The 21,118-nt window shown below is 44.4% G+C and overlaps 1 protein-coding gene across 2 annotated transcripts in view; it reads right to left on the minus strand.

Annotated features, from left to right (window-relative positions):
• The window catches only part of LOC306866933 (receptor-type tyrosine-protein phosphatase beta-like), a 44,033-nt gene that overhangs the window by 12,803 nt on the left and 10,112 nt on the right, over nt 1-21,118 (minus strand). The window contains exons 6-11 of one of the 2 annotated variants that reach the window (XM_079412383.1): nt 19,652-19,918; nt 13,694-13,954; nt 13,346-13,612; nt 10,943-11,206; nt 10,589-10,852; nt 1-145 (exon numbers count right to left, since the gene is read on the minus strand). The exon at nt 1-145 is cut by the window's left edge and continues 119 nt beyond it. In XM_079412383.1, the coding sequence (XP_079268509.1) occupies nt 1-145; nt 10,589-10,852; nt 10,943-11,206; nt 13,346-13,612; nt 13,694-13,954; nt 19,652-19,918 (1,468 nt within the window). The remainder of the gene's footprint in view (nt 146-10,588; nt 10,853-10,942; nt 11,207-13,345; nt 13,613-13,693; nt 13,955-19,651; nt 19,919-21,118) is intronic. The other variant, XM_079412384.1, reaches the window with a different exon arrangement.

Below are 21,118 nucleotides of genomic sequence, written 5' to 3' on the forward strand. Positions count from 1 at the left end.
AGTGTGATCGGAGGAAACACCTTCATGTCGTTAAAGAGCAGCTGAACCTCATAATGATCCACATCTCCGGGAGCAGAAACCCATGACACCAGCAGGTCCTCTGTGCCGCTGTCAGCCAGTGTCAGGTTCTGCACTCCTGCTGGCACTGACAGAGAATAGGATAATAGTAAACTACAGTACAGACAAAGCCATGCAAGTTACACTAAACATAAATACTCTAAACTAAACTACGGAGCCAAATAACTAAACCAAAATACAGAATTACTGTAAAGGACAAATTCTATGGTTTAGTTTACTGTGGAACTGTGGTAAACTAAACTATTAAGCAACATAATTACAGTTAACTAAACTACAGAGTTAAATAACTACAGAACCTATACCACAGGACAACAGAACTGTAGTAAACTACACTACAGAGCTACATAATTACAGTTAACTAACCTATAGAGTTACAGAACTACAGAACCTATACCACAGAGATACAGAACTGTGGTAAACTACACTACAGTGCTACAGGACAACTGTGTGCTACACTACAGAAGTGCAGAACTGTGGTAAACTACACTACAGTGATACAGGACAACTGTGTACTACACTACAGAAGTGCAGAACTGTGGTAAAGTACACTACAGTGCTACAGGACAACTGTGTACTACACTACAGAAGTACAGAACTGTGGTAAACTACGCTACAGTGCTACAGGACAACTGTATGCTACACTACAGAAGTGCAGAACTGTGGTAAGCTACACTACAGTGCTACAAAACAACTGTATGCTACACTACAGAAGTGCAGAACTGTAGTAAACTACACTACAGTGCTACAGGACAACTGTATGCTACACTAGAGAAGTGCAGAACTGTGGAAACTACACTACAGTACTACAGGACAACTGTATACTAGACTAGAGAAGTGCAGAACTGTGGTAAACTACACTACAGCGCTACAGGACAACTGTATACTACACTAGAGAAGTGCAGAACTGTGGTAAACTACACTACAGTGCTACAGGACAACTGTGTACTACACTACAGAAGTGCAGAACTGTGGTAAACTACACTACAGCGCTACAGGACAACTGTATGCTACACTAGAGAAGTGCAGAACTGTGGTAAACTACACTACAGCGCTACAGGACAACTGTGTACTACACTAGAGAAGTGCAGAACTGTGGTAAACTACACTACAGCGCTACAGGACGACTGTATACTACACTAGAGAAGTGCAGAACTGTGGTAAACTACACTACAGCGCTACAGGACAACTGTATACTACACTACAGAAGTGCAGAACTGTGGTAAACTACACTACAGCGCTACAGGACAACTGTGTACTACACTACAGAAGTACATGTGACCAGGGAAAAAAGTGTTTGTGATAACACCTCCCTGCCACTTGGGATGCCCTTGCGTGCTGTGTGCAGTGTCGTAGGGAGAGGAGAAAAAGCGATGTTTTTGTCCTGAGAGTGCAGCCTTGCTGATCCGTGAACCTGCGCGAGCGGGAAGGCAATTGTGGTTTGCCCGTTAGAAAAAAAGGGAATCCCCGGTACAGTTTCAGAGCGCCGCTGCTCAACTGTTAGTGATTGGTTGGATTTCTCGGTTCTCCGAGTGCGGGGAAGGTTCACGGGGCGGGACCAGGTAGTCCGTAGTGACGGAGATTGAGCGTGAGTGTTTATTCATTCTGTTAATTTACTGGTTGATTGTCGTACATTATCGTTACGAAATGGAGAAGAAAGTTTAATGTACCTCTTTCTCTTTTAATGACCTAATATCAGAGGGGAGAGCGAGTACACTTAAGGACACGTGAGCGATGGCTCCGCGGATCTCATAGTGCGGTTCAACGCTCAACAGTGAGTGACGTTGGTGTTTGTATTTAATCATGTTTATTTTCACTCAGGGAAATGTAAATGAGCAGTGAACTGTTTCTGTTTGAGCCTAGTGTTAATCTACATACTCCAATAATCTGTGTTACGATATTAAAACATTGACTGTGATGTTAAGAAGAACGTGGAAAATGTAACCTTGATTTATTTGGGAAATTTGGGGCCTGGCTTATGCTCATGTATATCTAAAATGTTTTTTGTGTTTTTGTTCTCTATTCAGAAAAGCATCATCAGCCACTACTGTTGTTTATCAGGGTATTGACAAGGAAACTCGTACTTGTGTATTTTATTTACATCTATTTACGGTCGTTTGAATTGTAAGAGAAGAGACAGAGTTATTGGGAAGCGGAACAATATTGAGTCGCCTGTATTATTTATTTTGATTTGATATGCTATATATTGTTAACTTTGAACTCCCTCCCATGTAAAAGAGGGGGAAAACCCCGCTAACTCCTTGGTGGACATTTGGGATCATTTTATTGTTTTCCTTTAGTATATGTTTAATTTCTTGATCTTGCCTACAAGTGGAAATCTCTGTCATTAATGCCACGGTCTTTGCATACGTGGTCACAAATAAAGAACCCCTTTTCGTTATAGATGTATGGTGATATTTGATTTACTCCTGTAGTAAGTACAGTAGCCCGGCTACATCTATTTGGTACCAGGAGTGGGGTAAACTTCGCGCAGGAGGTTTCTGCTTGTGGGGAGTGCCGTTGGTTTTATTTTAAACAAACAAAGAGGAAATTGAATACCCTGTTCAGGTTAACTAAGGGGAAGGATAAGCAACGGTAGTGGCAAAGGAAGGTCACGTTCCAGAGGCTGCAGGGAGAGCTGTGTACGGCACAAGGACGGGCTGCAGAACAACCAGGAGCTAGGGTGCCAGGACCTGTTGGAATCAGGGAGCTGCATCAGACTTTGTTTGTGAGTGAACTTTACAGAGACTGAGACTCTTGATATCCGATACATAGGGTCATGGAGGCAGACATTTCTAAGGAGGGAGCCACCTGGGAGGAGGATCGCCCAGGGGATGGAGCTGCATCTAGGGCTGATGATGGGGAGGGAGGTAACGCATTCTTACAACTACGGTCACAAATACAGGAGCTGGGAAGGAGACATGATCAGGTGATGTCGACACTCGCTGGGCTGAGCACTGTTAATACCAGGTCTTACGTCTATATTCCCAGAGAAAAGCAAATTGTTCCTTATTGTGGTGACGCTAGTAAAGATTGCCAGACCGTTGATGAGTTTATCGAGGAACTCGAACGAGTTATACGGGTAAGGGGACTAAGTGAAGAGGACCAAGTAGATTTTATTTTGTCACACCTGAGGGGATCGGCTCTGGATGAGGTTAAATTGTGTGTGGGGGAGGAGGATGCACAGCCTCGGGAGCTGTTTGCGTACTTGAGGGACGCATTCCGGGAGAAGCGGACTACACCTCAGCTGTTACATGCGTTCTATGCCCGAAGACAGTTAGAGGGGGAGGATCTTAGGGAGTATTCGCATACCTTGGCGACAATGTTAAATGCAGCTCTCAGGCAGGCGCCAAATGCGGTGCCTGATGCACAGCTAGCGTTAAGGGATCAGTTTGTGGAAGGAGTCAGGGATTCCACACTCCGGCGAGAACTGCGTAAGCTGGTGAGGGACCGACCTCGTGTGACGCTGTTCGAAGTGAGGGAAGAGGCTCTCTTGTGGTGCGCGGAAGAGCGCCCACGTGGGATGAGTGTCGCTAAAAGTCGCTACCTGCTTGGTTTGGCCGGTGAGGAGGGTATAGGATCCACAAGGTTGGGTGCAGCATCCTCTTCAGGGGATTTGAATGCTGTTTTGCAAGATGTTGTGAAAGCCGTTGCACAACAGGGAAAAGCCATCAGCGAGTTAACTAATGCAGTCCGGACCCTTACAACACAAAGGACCAATGTAGGCTCTGAAAGGCCCCAAAGGGCTCCGTTTAGGCCCAGATACACTCGGGATGGTCAGCCTATCTGCTTGAGGTGTGAGGGCGTGGGACATATAGCCCGCCAGTGCACAACACAGCACAATCAGGAAGGCCAGGAGTCGGTCGCAGCAGAAACGATGGCGCCGGGAAACAGGGTCCCTCCATTGCGCAGAGCCGAGCAATGAGAGGGGGTGTCCATGGCTCAAGCAGCAGCCCACTGACTAAGGAGCGGTTCTTGGAACGGGCCGTGGGCCAATGCCCTGAGGTGGAGATCAGCATAGGGGGAAAAAGTGTCAAGTGTCTTTTAGACACGGGCAGCAATGTGAGCACATTGGCGGAAAGTTTTTTTAGAGAACACTTACATGGGGAGGATAGCGATATGCACAGCACCTCAAAGTGGTTGCGGATTACAGCTGCTAATAAACTGCCCCTCCCATATTTGGGATACGTCGAGTTGGATATACAGGTGATGGGAGTAACGATACCTGGCTGTGGATTCTTGATAGTCCGGGACCAGAAGGATGGAGAACTTGATCATTCACCTCCAGGCATTCTCTGTATGAATATTGCTCAGCGCTGCAAACAGTTGATCTTGGCTGAGTTTGATAGTGCCCTAGCGGGAGCACTAGACTCAGATTGGCGAGATGCTTTCAATATAGTGCATGGGGAGTCACTTACCCGAGCAAACTGCACAGTCCGATTAGCGGGAAGATATAGAACACGTGTGCCTGCGGCCTCAGTGGCCATGGTTCAGGCGAGAGCCAGTAAGAAGCTACCCGTGACGAAGGGTGTGATCATGCTTGAACCAGGGTCAATGGCATTGCCAGGGGGTTTGGTTCTTGTGCCCACGGTGGTGTCGGCTGATAGACAGGTGTTCCCTGTCCGGGTTCTGAATCTGGCACTAGAAGATGTGTGGCTTCCTCCAAAAGCCAGGCTTGGGGTTCTGTCCCGAGGTCATCAGGTGGACCGTGGGCCCTGTGACGTAGAATTCCGACGGATTTCTGGAGATCATGAGGAAGTCACTGTCAGCGTGAGGTCGATGACGGAGGCCAAAGGTGACTGGCAGTGTCCCTTGGACAGGGTACAAATAGGTGGGACTCCGGTTCAGCAGGCAGAGTTGCGAGCATTGTTGAGGGAGTATGCAGACGTGTTCGCAGTGCGTGATGAGGATCTCGGGTATACTGATCGGGTGAAACATGAGATTCCTGTGTCCGATGGCGTGCCTGTTGCTCAAGCATACAGACGTGTACCCCCCAACCAGTTTGAGGAGGTAAGGGAGCATATTACCGGATTGCTGAAGAAGGGGATTATCAAGGAGAGCTCAAGCCCATATGCGTCCCCAGTGGTCCTAGTCAGGAAGACTGACGGGAGTCTGCGGTTGTGCGTAGATTACCGGAAACTGAACTCGAAGACCCAAAGGGATGCATTTCCCCTGCCGAGGATAGACGAGAGTCTAGACGCACTGTGTAATGCCCAATTGTTTTCAACCATAGATCTGGCGAGTGGTTATCATCAAGTAGCGATGCATGAAAAAGATCAGTATAAGACTGCTTTTGTCACGCCATTCGGACTGTATGAATATGTGCGGATGCCGTTTGGTCTCTGTAACGCCCCGGCAACGTTTCAGAGACTCATGCAGGCCGTAATGGGTGACTTAGTGTTCCAAATGGTTCTCGTTTACCTGGATGATCTTTTGGTTTATTCGAGTACATTCGAGGCTCACCTGTCTCGGCTTGAAACAGTGCTCCGCCGCCTAAGAGAAGCAGGATTGAAGATTAAAGTGGAAAAATGTCACTTTCTCCAAGCGGAGGTGAGGTTTCTGGGGCACCAGGTTTCGGCCCAAGGAGTAGGCCCTGACCCTGACAAGCTTAGTGCGGTAGTGCAGTGGCCAGTGCCGAGCACAGTGAAGCAACTGCGTTCCTTTTTGGGGTTTTGCAGTTATTACCGCCGATTTATCGCGGGCTTCTCCAAGGTGGCAGGACCTTTGCACGACGTTGTGAATTTGTGCACTAAAAAGGGCAATGGGTCCCAATGTGACAAGGTCTTTCAAGACTCTTGGACATTTGAATGCCAGCAAGCATTTGAACACCTTAAAAAGGAGCTGACCAGCGCTCCAGTCCTGGGATATGCCGACTTCTCCCTTCCGTTCGTGTTAGAGACAGATGCCAGTAATTTGGGCCTGGGTGCTGTCCTTTACCAGTTTCAGGATGGGAAAAAGAAAGTAATTGCCTATGCAAGTAGAAGGCTGAGAGGCGCTGAACGTAATGACCGCAACTACAGCAGCATGAAACTGGAGCTCCTGGCCTTAAAGTGGGCTGTAGTAGAGAAGTACAGGGGTTATCTGCTGGGGTCTCGGTTCACTGTTCTCACCGATAGCAACCCGCTCTGTCACCTCAACACTGCGAAGTTGGGAGCAGTGGAGCAGCGTTGGGCGGCACAACTAGCTGTATTTAATTTCGAGATCTGCTACCGACCCAGTCGTTGTAATACAGCGGCGGACGCTCTCTCCCGTAGGCCGGGGCTGGATGAGGTGGAGGTAGTGGCCGAAGATACAGCGTATGATGGCTGTGTGGCCATTTGTAGCGAGCTGCATGGGGGAACAGCCATTGACCCAGATCTTACAGTGTTGGGACCAGCTCTAGGGGAGCTTGCAGAGGGTGAAGTTAGCCCAGACACCGCCCTTGGAAACACTCCGACCCTACCTGGATATACTAAGGAGGAGCTCTGTCATCTTCAAGATACAGATCCTCTCCTGAAACTACTGAAGCAGTTTTGGCATACCAGAAGGAAGCCCTCAGCCCGCGAGAGAAGGGGGCTGCCCCGGCAAGTGCGGTCATTGCTTAAACAGTGGGGTAAACTCAAGGAAGATGAAGGGTTATTGTATCGTGTGGTAGATGATGTATTCCTAGGCGAGTGTCAACAGCTGTTACTTCCCACTTGCTTGGTTGAGCCGGTGCTACGGAGTGTCCATGATCAAATGGGACACCAGGGAATAGAGAGGACCCTGAGCTTGCTCAAGCCCAGGTGCTATTGGACCGGGATGCATGAGGCTGTAGAGACCTGGGTGAAGAATTGTCATTGCTGTGTGGTTGCTAAGTTGCCGCAGCCGAGGATTCGGGCATCCTGGACCCCTTTTCTGGCTTCCCGACCACTAGAAGTGGTAGCGGTTGATTTTACCACGCTGGAGCCTGCCTCTGACGGCCGAGAAAACGTCCTGGTGGTGACGGATGTCTTCACTAAGTTTTGTCAGGCGTTCCCCACCCGTGATCAGAAGGCGGATACCACCGCTAAGGTGCTCCTGAAAGAGTGGTTTCTCAAGTATGGAGTGCCGCAGAGACTGCACTCCGACCAGGGGAGAAACTTTGAGAGCGCAATCATTGCGGAACTTTGCGTGTTGTATGGAGTACGGAAGTCGAGGACCACCCCATATCATCCGCAAGGGAATCCCCACTGTGAGCGGTTTAACCGCACTCTACATGACCTGCTGCGCTCGCTTCCCCCCGACAAGAAGAGGAGATGGCCTGAACATTTACCGGAGTTGGTTTATGCTTATAATGTTACACCTCACTCCTCCACGGGATATTCCCCATATTACATGTTGTTTGGTGCACGACCACACCTCCCAGTTGATGCGTTGTTGGGACAGGAGTCCGAGGAGGGCATGGAAACCAACTGGTTGTCTGTTCACAGAGAGCGTCTTCAAGATGCTCATGCTAGAGCAAGAGAGTATGCAGAGAAAAAAGCCGCAGAACGGACTGCCAAGCATGAGAGTGAGGTTTATTGCCCGGAGATCGCTATTGGACAACAGGTGTACTTGAGGCACCGTCCGGCAGGAAGAAATAAGATTCAGGATGCGTGGGCACCACAGGTCTATGTAGTGAAGGATGTTCTAGGAACCACATATGTGGTGGGGCCAGACGGAGGTGGTGTGGAAAAAAGAGTTCATCGGTCGCATCTTCAACCTTGTCCACAACCAGCCCCAGTGCCAGCACTGCGTAGCAAAGTACGCTATACGAAAGAAGTGGCTAGTACATCAGATGGAAAAACATCAGTGTTTCCGGATGTCGAGTGTGTAGTGGTGGAGGAGACATGGCGTACGGCGGAGGGGCAATCCCTACCTTCAGGAGATGAATGTGTAGAATATTCCAGTACACCGGTAGATGTTTTGGATGTACCTGAGGTTGGAGATCAAGAGAGTGCTGATGAAACAATAATGGCGGTGCAGAGGAGTGTGGAAGAGGGGGGGGGGGTAGACCTGGTGATGCCTACGGACTTGGTTCCAGATGCTATTAGGAAGCGTCCAGTCCCTACCCCGAGGAGTAAGTTGGCTTCCCCAGTTGAGCCAAGAATACCAGTACCGGTGCCGCGTCGGTCTCAAAGGCAGACAGCTGGTAAACACAGTAACCCGTATGGCTTGCCCAAGTCAGTTTGTAATGCAGTTTCCTTCACCCCAGACGTTTTGTCTCAAGTTTTGGCCGGCATGGTAATGTATACGTCTGAAAAACTGAAAGGTACTGCGGACGGGTAAAAGGAAAGTCCACGAGGACGTTGACTTATGGCAGGGGAGAGTGTGACCAGGGAAAAAAGTGTTTGTGATAACACCTCCCTGCCACTTGGGATGCCCTTGCGTGCTGTGTGCAGTGTCGTAGGGAGAGGAGAAAAAGCGATGTTTTTGTCCTGAGAGTGCAGCCTTGCTGATCCGTGAACCTGCGCGAGCGGGAAGGCAATTGTGGTTTGCCCGTTAGAAAAAAAGGGAATCCCCGGTACAGTTTCAGAGCGCCGCTGCTCAACTGTTAGTGATTGGTTGGATTTCTCGGTTCTCCGAGTGCGGGGAAGGTTCACGGGGCGGGACCAGGTAGTCCGTAGTGACGGAGATTGAGCGTGAGTGTTTATTCATTCTGTTAATTTACTGGTTGATTGTCGTATATTATCGTTACGAAATGGAGAAGAAAGTTTAATGTACCTCTTTCTCTTTTAATGACCTAATATCAGAGGGGAGAGCGAGTACACTTAAGGACACGTGAGCGATGGCTCCGCGGATCTCGTAGTGCGGTTCAACGCTCAACAGTGAGTGACGTTGGTGTTTGTATTTAATCATGTTTATTTTCACTCAGGGAAATGTAAATGAGCAGTGAACTGTTTCTGTTTGAGCCTAGTGTTAATCTACATACTCCAATAATCTGTGTTACGATATTAAAACATTGACTGTGATGTTAAGAAGAACGTGGAAAATGTAACCTTGATTTATTTGGGAAATTTGGGGCCTGGCTTATGCTCATGTATATCTAAAATGTTTTTTGTGTTTTTGTTCTCTATTCAGAAAAGCATCATCAGCCACTACTGTTGTTTATCAGGGTATTGACAAGGAAACTCGTACTTGTGTATTTTATTTACATCTATTTACGGTCGTTTGAATTGTAAGAGAAGAGACAGAGTTATTGGGAAGCGGAACAATATTGAGTCGCCTGTATTATTTATTTTGATTTGATATGCTATATATTGTTAACTTTGAACTCCCTCCCATGTAAAAGAGGGGGAAAACCCCGCTAACTCCTTGGTGGACATTTGGGATCATTTTATTGTTTTCCTTTAGTATATGTTTAATTTCTTGATCTTGCCTACAAGTGGAAATCTCTGTCATTAATGCCACGGTCTTTGCATACGTGGTCACAAATAAAGAACCCCTTTTCGTTATAGATGTATGGTGATATTTGATTTACTCCTGTAGTAAGTACAGTAGCCCGGCTACATACAGAACTGTGGTAAACTACACTACAGTGCTACAAAACAACTGTATGCTACACTACAGAAGTGCAGAACTGTGGTAAACTACGCTACAGTGCTACAGGACAACTGTATACTACACTACAGGAGTGCAGAACTGTGGTAAACTACACTACAGTGGTACAGGACAACTGTGTACTACACTACAGAAGTACAGAACTGTGGTAAACTACACTACAGCGCTACAGGACAACTGTGTACTACACTACAGAAGTACAGAACTGTGGTAAACTACACTACAGCGCTACAAAACAACTGTATGCTACACTACAGAAGTGCAGAACTGTGGTAAACTACACTACAGTGGTACAGGACAACTGTGTACTACACTACAGAAGTACAGAACTGTGGTAAACTACACTACAGCGCTACAGGACAACTGTGTACTACACTACAGAAGTACAGAACTGTGGTAAACTACACTACAGCGCTACAAAACAACTGTATGCTACACTACAGAAGTGCAGAACTGTGGTAAACTACACTACAGCGCTACAGGACAACTGTGTACTACACTACAGAAGTACAGAACTGTGGTAAACTACACTACAGTGCTACAAAACAACTGTATGCTACACTACAGAAGTGCAGAACTGTGGTAAACTACACTACAGTGGTACAGGACAACTGTGTACTACACTACAGAAGTACAGAACTGTGGTAAACTACACTACAGCGCTACAGGATTACAGTTAACTAACCTACAGAGTTACAGAACTATGGCAAACTACAGAACAACAGAAAACTAAGAGGCACAGTAAACTCATCCACAGACCTAAAGAACAGGAATAACTACAGAAAAATAAAAATCACAGAGCCACAGAACAACAAAACTCTGAACTACAGTGCAACAGAAATACACACTATACATTTTGAAAATTATAAATTGCAGCGAACTAAATCAGCAAGCTATAAAAACGTAGCAGCTGCAGAACTACAGTAAAATGCACTACAGAGCTGTCAAAGTAAAGCGGGACAGGTATACTCACATGTCCTTCCGTGAGTTGAGATGCTGGACTCATACTTCCCACTCCACGTGCTGACGATCACAGTGTAGAGTCGGCCTGGCACCAGCCCACTGAACACACATTCATTCTGAGTCTTGGGCACCGTCTTGTTCTGTTGGAAGATGTTGTTGTGCTTGATGGAGACATGATAGTAGTCAAAGTCTCCAGCCGCGTGCCTCCAGTACACCTTCAGACGGTTGTCACGAGCCATGTGTGTGGCTGTAGGGTTCAACGCTGTGGCAGGTTCTAGAGCAGAGAAGCACAGAATAATGTGAACAATCAGACCGTACACAGCAGCTCAACATCTCCATCACTGTAACAGATAGAAGCTCTTACGCGTGCACTCCTGAATCACGGTGTGGTTCTCATAATCTCCACTGCGGGTGCTGATGGAGATGTTGTAGAGGCGTCCAGACACCAGAGAATTAAAGACACACTCAGTAGTGAGCTTGGACACAGTGAGGGTGTGAACGGTTCTCTCCTGATCGCTCAGAGTGACCGAGTAACTGCCCACGTCTCCCTCAGCTGCTCTCCAGGACACGCTCAGGAAGTCCATGCGGCCGTTGTTGCTGACCGTCACGTCTCTCACTGCGGCTGGAACTGATCAACACACGACACAAGCCAAAAACACAGTACAGAGCTGCACGCTGCTTAATAAAGACAAACAGAATCAGGACTGATGCTAGTGATCTGTTTGTCTGCTTTTAATATCACTACATATAAATAAATATTGTATGGCTAAAGGGAAGCAAACAGAAAATGGTGGAAAGTAGGAGAAGTATGCTAATATGCTATTTCATAGACTCCTCAGATTTACGTCAAGTCACCTTTATTTTTATAATAACAACAGAGATTGTTTCAAAGCACCTATTCATGCACATTGTGGATCACAAACTGTGCGATAATGCAGGGTGATGATGAACCCTTTCATGCTTGCAGTCTTACTGCAAAACTAACATTTTCAGAGTTATATAATTTAATAATTATTTATACAATTAAATATTACATTACACAATATAAATGATTTGCAGTTCATTATTTATAACCATAATTATATATACCTATTATACAGTGGCAGGAATAAGTTTGTGAACCCTGACTTTCTGCATTGATTACTCATAAAATGAGGTCTGATCTTCATCTCAATTAAAAACAAACATAATCTGACGAAACTAATAACAGTTGTGCTTCTCAAAACTGTATTGAAGACATGAGCGATCATTGACAGAGCAGGCTGTGAAGTGAAACTCTGTGAAACCACTGCTGCCATAAAAGTATCGCATGTCTCATGTTTGGCCATAACAAACGCTCGACCTGGACATTTCCTTCATTGATGAAACAATGACTAACAAGTGTATCAAAAGATTTTACAGGAGAATGTCAGGACATCAGTTCATGACTTATGAATAATATTGAAATCCAATGTTCAGGATATCAGTGTCTAGATTTATGATGAGCGACTGCTCGTTACTATGTTAACAATAATAAAATATTGTTGAGCAAAAGCATGATTGTTCACTCAAAAAAGAACAACATCCTCCCTCCACAACAACACTCTCTGCAGGAAGTTGCACAAATGACCTTGACATATTCAAGGCTTCCTGAAAATTCCAGGAGCATTCCTGCAGCTCCAGATAAGAGTGTGTGTGAAGTTCAGCATACCTGTGTCATCCTTCAAGCAACTCTGAAGAACCCATTTAGAGTAAACAGGCTACACATGGTTTGAAACAGCAGCTGTGTCCCAAATGACACACTATACACTATGCACTTATACACTATGCACTTATACACTATGCACTTATACACTATGTACTCAACCATGTCTTGAATTAGCCCCTCCCCCTTCGCTATGTAACTAAAGGTGCGACAGTTGAATGCATTAAGTGTCAAACATTCCACACTTCATTTTTTCACTTATTTAAATGCATTATCCAGGTATGTAAAGTGCACTTTTTATTTTTGTAATTTTCAGTGTGAACACACTACTCTACTTATACACTATCTACATGATAAAACGTCATAGAATAGTGCATAAGTACATGTTTGGGATGCACCTAGCATCTTTTAAGCACAGCATTGAGGATATTTTTAAAGGGAAAATAAAAAGAATACTAAAGTTCTGAAGATACTTAAGTTCAAACAGCTGATAAAAGTCATTGGCAAGTGATTGCCATGAATGCAGTCCATCAATTAATGTCTTGTGAAGCAAAAAGCTGATTGTTTTAATAAATCAATATATTTTAACTTCGACCCATTCCTTCTGGCTAAAATACGAGTTCATAATCCATAATAATGCTTCCTCCAGTGAAAAAGTGTTCTGGTCTGAATCAGGAGAGAAATCTGCACAGATGCCAACACAGCTCTAAACTAATATGTGGCTGGATTTTGATGTGAGAGACAACAGGAGATGCACTTTTTCAGTGTTTTTGCGTTATTATGGATTATGGACTCATATTTTAGTTAAACATGTTTTTATCAGCTGTTTGGACTCTCATTCTGACGGCACCCATTCACTGCAGAGCATCCATTGCTGAGACACTGATGCAGAGACACATTTCTACAAACCTGATGAAGAAACAAACTCATCCTGATCTCTGATGAACTGAGGGTGAACACATTTTCAGCAAATTGTCATTTTTGGATGAACTATTACTACTTCATACATGTCACACTTATTTAACAAATATCCTGTATGTATTATAGTAACATGCAGCTGGTGTTCTGTTTTTGGTGTATTACCTGTGCGCCCATCAGCCACCGTCTGGTGCGAGAGATCGCCCCTGTGTACTGTGGTCAGCACTGTCCTGTACAGAGCGCCGGACCTCAGGCCCTGGAAGTGGTAGGAGGTGACACTGGGTGGCACACTCTCATTCTTCATGACCACGCTCTCGTGGATGAGGACCACAAGGTACAGATCCACCGCACCGGCCGCCCCGTCCCAGCGCACCTGCAGAGCATCTGTGCTGCCCTGATTACTGACCCGCAGCTGGGTGACCTGTGCAGGGACTGACCACACACACAGCATTACTCAGTAAAATCAAGTGAATGGACACTCCAGTCATCACCCTGGACATCTGCATGACCCACCGGTTCTTCCTGTGATGTGGGCCGAACTGCTCCGATCTCCACTGTTGGTCATCACGGTGATCGTATAGGTGTGTCCAGGCATCAGCTTATTAAAACTGCATTCCTGCACATCACGGGCTAATGTCCGTGTGTCCACGGTGGCATCTCCGTCCTTCAGCAGGATGGTGTAGTTGTCCCATTCGCCGACGGGACAGCTCCACACAGCGCTCAGCGAGGTCTCGGTGCTGTGATGGACACTCAGCCTCTGAACGGACCGGGGAGCTGATGGACAGTGCAGAACAACTGAGAACAGTGTCTATCGCTGATCTTACTGTCTTCAGTCCTGCTCCTGCAGAGTCCAGCTCCAGCCCTAATCAAACACACAGCTAAACCAGCAGCTGTGCTGAAGCGGACTGGAACTCAACTTTGCAGGACAGCGAGCCTGATTTTAATTTGACATGAATACAAAATTCAAATACAAAAATATATCCATATTTAAAACTTTATAAACAGAAATCTCTAGCTTCTGCTAACTGTTGTTCACAATAGAACGCAGTCCTGGTGGATGACGTAGCATAAGCTCCGGTGATTAGTGACGAACACGGAAGCAAAACAAAACATCGGTCATAAATTAGTAGCACAAAGCCAGGATTTGTAAAGAAAAATGTTGGAGGATTTTGATATAAAAACACATCGATTCGCTACAGGTGGCCTTTATTCTCCCCCCGGAGCTGTGTGAGGCATGTTTTATTATAGATGTGTTAACATGTTATTTCTTCCCTACTCTGTTCCCTATAAGAAGGTTCTTCCAGGTTAAAAATAAGGTTAGCGCATGCGCTGATTAAAAGGTGAGCGCGCGCAGGGAGAGGGGAGGAGTTGTGAATGTGTGTGAGCTGATGTGATGGCGGCAATGGATGTAATAAAGTGTTAGCTGAATAAACGTCGTGTTTTATTTAACTTAACATGGTAGCAGAGGATGGTTGAAGGATGGCATCTAGTTATAAAGTTCCGCCGAAGTTTGATGAAGCCAGGCCATACGAGTGTTGGAAAAATGAAGTTAATATCTGGACGCGGGTTACCGAACTTGACAAAAAGAAGCAAGCCCTCGCTGTTGCCTTGGGGCTTGAGGGGAGAGCCCGTGAAACGGCGATGGAAATACCTGCGGAGGATTTAGACAGTAATAATGGTATGGCAACGCTAATGGCTAAGCTGGATGATGTGTTCCTAAAAGAGGAAAAGGATCGCGCATATGAAGCCTATTCTTATTTTGATGGAATAACGAAGAATAGTTCGGTTTCCATGACCGACTACATAATTGATTTCGAACAGCGATACAACCGGATGAAAAAGTATAATATGACGCTTCCTGACGCTGTGCTGGCTTTTAAGCTACTAGACACGGCTTGCCTCGACGAAAAAAACAGACAGTTAGCACTGACGGCCTGTTCAGAGTTGAAGTTTTCATCCATGAAGTCGGCTCTAAAGCGGATTTTCGGAGGAAAATCGACAGTCTCGTCAAGCGGAATACAAGTGAACCAGGACGTGGCATTTTTCACCGAACAAAGATCACAAGGAAGAGGAAAACGTAACGTAACGTTTCAAAGTGGACAACTAAAGCAGCAGCCATTACCAGGGACTAATCCACTTGATAAATACGGTAAAAGATCCAGATGTGCTATTTGTCAGTCCACATTTCACTGGGCTAAAGACTGTCCACACAAGAAAACGGAACAAGTAAGAATAACTGATGATGCAGATATTGAGGAATGTAACATCACATTGTTTACAAAAGCCTCAATGTCAGATGCCGAGATATTCATGACTGAATCATTGGGATCAGCGATTATTGACACTGCCTGTACCCGTACTGTGTGTGGGGAGAAATGGCTGGAAAACTATATTGATGACCTCACTCAAGATCAAGTGAACCAGTTGATGCAAACAGAATCTCACAGTTGCAGACCGTTTCGGTTCGGAGATGGGAATTTGGTATATTCCACAAGAAATGTGAAATTACCAGCTAAAATAGGACTGACAAAATGCCTAATTGAAACGGAAGTTGTCAAGGTTGACATTCCACTCCTGCTGAGTAAAACGTCACTGAAGAAAGCAGGGACCAATTTGGACATGGAAAAGGACAGTGCAGTAATGTTCAAACAATCTATTCCACTTGAATTTACTAGTTCTGGACATTATTGTGTTGATATCAGAGACAAAGACACCAAAAAAGATCAAACTGAAGAGGAAGTTCTAACAGTGACAGAAAATATGTCTCCAGATGAGAAACGCAAAGTCCTTCTGAAGCTCCATAAACAGTTTGGCCACGCATCGGCAGACAGGCTACAGAGACTCATTCAAAGTTCAGGAAATAAGGACAAAGATTGCCTTACTATTCTACAGCAAATAGTTTATGACTGTGAAATATGCCAGAAGTACAAGAGGACAAAGCCAAAGCCTGCTGTGGGGCTGCCCATGGCTTCGGAATATAACGAGACAGTGGCGGTGGATCTGCACGAGTTGGAACCAGGTGTATGGTATCTTCACATCATCGACCACTTTACACGTTTCAGCGCCGGAAACATTGTGAAAACAAAGAAGTCATCTGAGATTGTCAACTCCTTCATTCACACTTGGATTAGTGTCCATGGTGCCCCCCAGAAGCTGTACAGTGATAATGGAGGGGAATTCAACAACCAAGAGATCAGAGACATGGCTGAAAACTTTAACATCGAGACAAGAACAACAGCTGGTTACAGTCCCTGGAGCAATGGACTACTTGAGAGACATAACCAAACACTCACCGAGATCATCCTGAAGGTCAAACGAGAGAATGGATGTGACTGGCACACTGCCCTTGACTGGGCCCTCATGGCAAAGAACAGCATGTTGAATGTTCATGGCTACAGTCCATACCAATTAGTGTTTGGACAGAATCCTAACCTTCCTTCTGTATTAGTTGATAAATTGCCTGCTCTAGAAGGTACCACTGTGAGTTCTAAAGTAGGAGAACACATTTCTGCTTTACATGCTTCTAGGAAAGCATTCACAGAAGCAGAGTCTTCTGAGCGGATAAGAAGGGCACTTCGTAGGCAGCTTAGGCCCACAGATGACATGTATGTGACAGGTGACAAGGTATATTACAAAAGAGCAGACTGTCCTGAGTGGAAGGGACCGGGGGTAGTTATTGGTCAAGATGGAGCTGTTGTTTTTGTAAGACATGGGGGGACTCTTGTTAGAGTACATCAATCCAGGCTCTGCAAGACAAACACGCAGGATCAGGAGTCTCAAGATAAGCCAAATGAACAAGACAACAGTCAAAAAGTAAGTGAAAAAGGTAGCTTAAACAATGTAGCAGATGGCTCAGATAGTGAAGAAAACACAGACAGTGACCAAGAAAACATCAGTAACAGGGAGTTGAATACAGGAGAAGTGGTTTATCCTAGAATGACACAACCTGAAATGGATCATGATGTGTGTGGTAATCCTGTCTCTTCTGCTGGTGTAAAGTTAAAAACAGGACAGACTGTAACATTTATGAAACAGGATGGTGATGTACAGAGAGCCAAGGTTTTAGGAAGAGCAGGCAAAGCCTCTGGAAAATATAAAAACTGGTTTAATCTGCAACATATTGAACATGATGGCAGTGATGGGCAAAAAGAGCCAGTGGATATGTCATGTGTTGATAATCTTCACATTGATTCAACTGATAAAGAGAATGATGTACTCATAACAAAAGACATTTCATTTGATGCAGCTAAACAGGATGAAATGGTGAACTGGTACAAAAACAATGTTTTTGAAGAAGTTGATGATGCAGGTCAAAAGTGTGTCTCTACCAGATGGGTCTGTAGTCTCAAAGAAACTCAGAATGGTATTATGCCCAAAGCACGACTCGTAGCCAGAGGTTTTGAAGAGCTTAATATTCACGAGCTGCAGAAAGATTCCCCAACCTGTGCCTCTGACTCTCTTAGGCTATTATTAGCTGTAATCTGCCAAAATAAGTGGCAAATCCATTCCATGGACATCAAATCTGCTTTCTTGCAGGGCATGCAGTTGTCCAGAGAAATCTATATTCGGCCCCCTCCTGAAGCAGGAAAAGAAAATGTTCTATGGAAACTAAACAAGTGTGTTTACGGCCTTGCAGATGCATCACTGTATTGGTACAACAAAGTGAAAGAAATCATGCTGAGTACAGGTGGTAAAATGTCTAAAGTAGATCCAGCAGTATTCTATTGGCTGGATGAACAGTGCAAAGTTACTGGAGTACTCGCATGTCATGTTGATGATTTTCTTTGGGCAGGCTCACAAAACTTTTCAAAAGATGTGATACCTACACTACAGTCTGCATTACATGTTGGACGTGAGGAACATGACAATTTCTGCTATGTGGGAATGGACTTTGTTACTGTTAATGGTGTGGTTCATGTACATCAGCATAGTTACATTGAACACCTACAGCCTATTCGGCTGCAAGCAGCACGTGCAGTACAGAGGGATGCCTCTCTTAATGAGACTGAAAAAGAGCAGCTTAGGTCAAAAATAGGACAAATACTGTGGGTTGCAAAACAAACCAGACCAGACATTATGTTTGATGTATGCAGTTTAGCATCAAATTTAAAGTATGCTACAGTCCAATCTGTTCACGAGACAAATAAGGTCATCAGAAAGCTTAAATCTGAAAAGGTGACTCTCAGGTTTCAACATTTGGGAAACAATGATGCTCTAAACTTTGTTGTTTTCAGTGATGCTTCCCTTGGAAATCTCCCTGATGGGGGCACACAGGGGGGAACATTGATTGGTCTCATGGGAGAAGGAGGGAAGTTTTCTCCTCTTTGTTGGCAATCTAAGAAAATTAGACGAGTGGTGAGGAGTACTCTGGCAGGGGAAACTCTGGCCCTGTCAGATGAATAGATAATGCCATTTTTCTGACTACTCTTTTTTCTGAACTTACTACTGGAAATGCTGAGCTGAATACACCACCGTTGATATGTGTGACAGACAACCACTCTCTGTTTGATGCCCTTAAGTCAACTAAACAGGTCTCTGAGAAACGTCTTCGACTGGAAATAAGCTGCATCAAGGAGCTCATACAGAGTAAAAGAATCAAGAAGGTACTCTGGTCGGACACAAAAACTCAACTCGCTGACTGTCTTACAAAAAAAGGAGCGTCTGCCTTGATGTTATTGAAAGTACTCAGTGAAGGACTATGGTGCTATTGAAAGCACTAACTTAAGGACTATAAAAAAGAGGGTTCATTTGAAAAGATTCTGTACTTGTAATCGGATATACAACAATTTTCTTTTGGCAACTGTAATCTTTGTTTTGAACGGTTTTTTTTGTATTTATATTTTCTTTGTATTTTTGTTGTTTAAAGTATTGGGAGATTGTTAACATGTTATTTCTTCCCTACTCTGTTCCCTATAAGAAGGTTCTTCCAGGTTAAAAATAAGGTTAGCGCATGCGCTGATTAAAAGGTGAGCGCGCGCAGGGAGAGGGGAGGAGTTGTGAATGTGTGTGAGCTGATGTGATGGCGGCAATGGATGTAATAAAGTGTTAGCTGAATAAACGTTGTGTTTTATTTAACTTAACAGATGGATGCACTTTATTGCACTTCTTTTGGACAATTGAAAAATAACAGCCATTCACTGCCATTATAAAGCTTGGAAGAGCCAGGACGTTTTTGAATATAACTCCGATTGGATTCGTCTGAAAGAAGAAAGTCAGATACTCCTAGGATGGCTTGAGGGTAACTCATGGGCTAATTTTCTTTTTTTTGGTGAACTATCCCTTTAAGTGGCCTTTATTATTAGTGTTATATATCTGCAAGTACAGGGTTTTTTTAAAAGATTTGAAGTACACTAAAAGTGCACACACAATACAATTTAGCACACTTCTGTTTCACAAGAGCAGGCACTTTGTGGTTTTGTAATGTTGGTTCGTGAAGTTTGATGGCAGAAGTTGAGTTGATCGGTTACACACCTAGTCTCTCGTGGCAGTCGGAGGTCGAGCTCAGATATCCGCTCTCCACGCTCACTGCAGCTCTGTACAGACGGCCTGGAACCAGAGTCCCGCTACTGAAGCTGAACTCCACCAGAGTCCTGTCCACCGTCCGGTTCATCAGCACCGACGAGCCGTTGAACAGCAGGACACGGTAGAAATCCCAGTCGCCAGCAGGAGGAGACCAGGACAGCCGCAGGGTCTTCTCATTAAGGGCCTCCAGCTGGAGATGAGCCGCCCATCCTGGAGCTGATGAGCAGCAGACACAACAAGAACTCACAAATCTCAGGTTATTTCTATCCATCATGACAAGGCACTGAATCACTCATTATTCACATGTCATACTGTATGTTACAGTATTTTATCATGGAAACTGCTCATTGTTTATGATCTATTAATTGTGCTGTCTTTATTTGTGAATCACACTCATGGTCTTCGCAGTCAGTAAATCTTATATCTTCAGTAAAATCAATCTTATATATTTTTGCTCAATAATATATATATATTTTTGAGATAATTTTATGGTAATAATTAATATTTATGCAATAATTATTATCAATTTTTCCCATTGAAAATAGTTTTTAAAAAATGACTGCAGTATCTCAGATTAAAATAGAGACTAGGCCTTTAAAATCCCTGTTTTGAAGGCAGATTAGCTCCTCCTGGTGAGGTCAAAGAAAGAAAAACATGTCATTTCATGGCGTAACCACTAGACGCCTGTATAGGACTCTATAGAGAGGCTCAGTTGTTTTCTTTTATTAGGTTGTGGATTTAAATGTATATCAAGGCCTTCTCAAAGACTACTTTTTGTCAAGGTTTTTTTTTTTTTGTTATTTTAAATGTTGATTTGAAGCGTCAGTTTTTGAATAATTATTACCACAGTCAAACCTGAACAAGAAAGTATTTTGTTATACAAAACATTAAAATTCTATAAAAAATGTAACAAAAATAAACAGGAATGCTTTATCAGATCTTATTCCTTGTGGGTCTGATCTGATTTCAACCCCTTATTTCAGTTTTCTGACTCTTTTTGGCTGTATGGTTATAGCCATACCGATTCATTTGAGTGTGTATAATTGTGTGTGTGTGTGTGTGTGTGTGTGAGTGTGTGTGTGCTGATTTTGTACTCTAGATGTTTTAGAGTTTCACCCCTTCATTGCTGTGCCATTTTTTTCTGCATTGCGGGGGATTTGTAGATTGTACACACAAAAACTTTCTGTATTTTCAATCGTTTTGCCATTCTTTTCCTGTGGTCGGTCATTTTTGAGCAAAGACCATGAGTGTGACTATTTTTTTTTTTGAGCCCTTAGCTTTTTTGAATCATGCCCTGAATTTTTTGTGTGTTCATATACCAAGTGCCATAAAAGTCTTTGTACCATTCCGATGAAGCTATGATTTTTAAAATGTCAAAATGTAAAAAAAGACCCAAGACCGCACAAGGGTTTTTAA

Source organism: Barbus barbus (assembly GCF_936440315.1).
Source record: "Barbus barbus genome assembly, chromosome: 48".
NCBI lineage: Eukaryota > Metazoa > Chordata > Actinopteri > Cypriniformes > Cyprinidae > Barbus > Barbus barbus.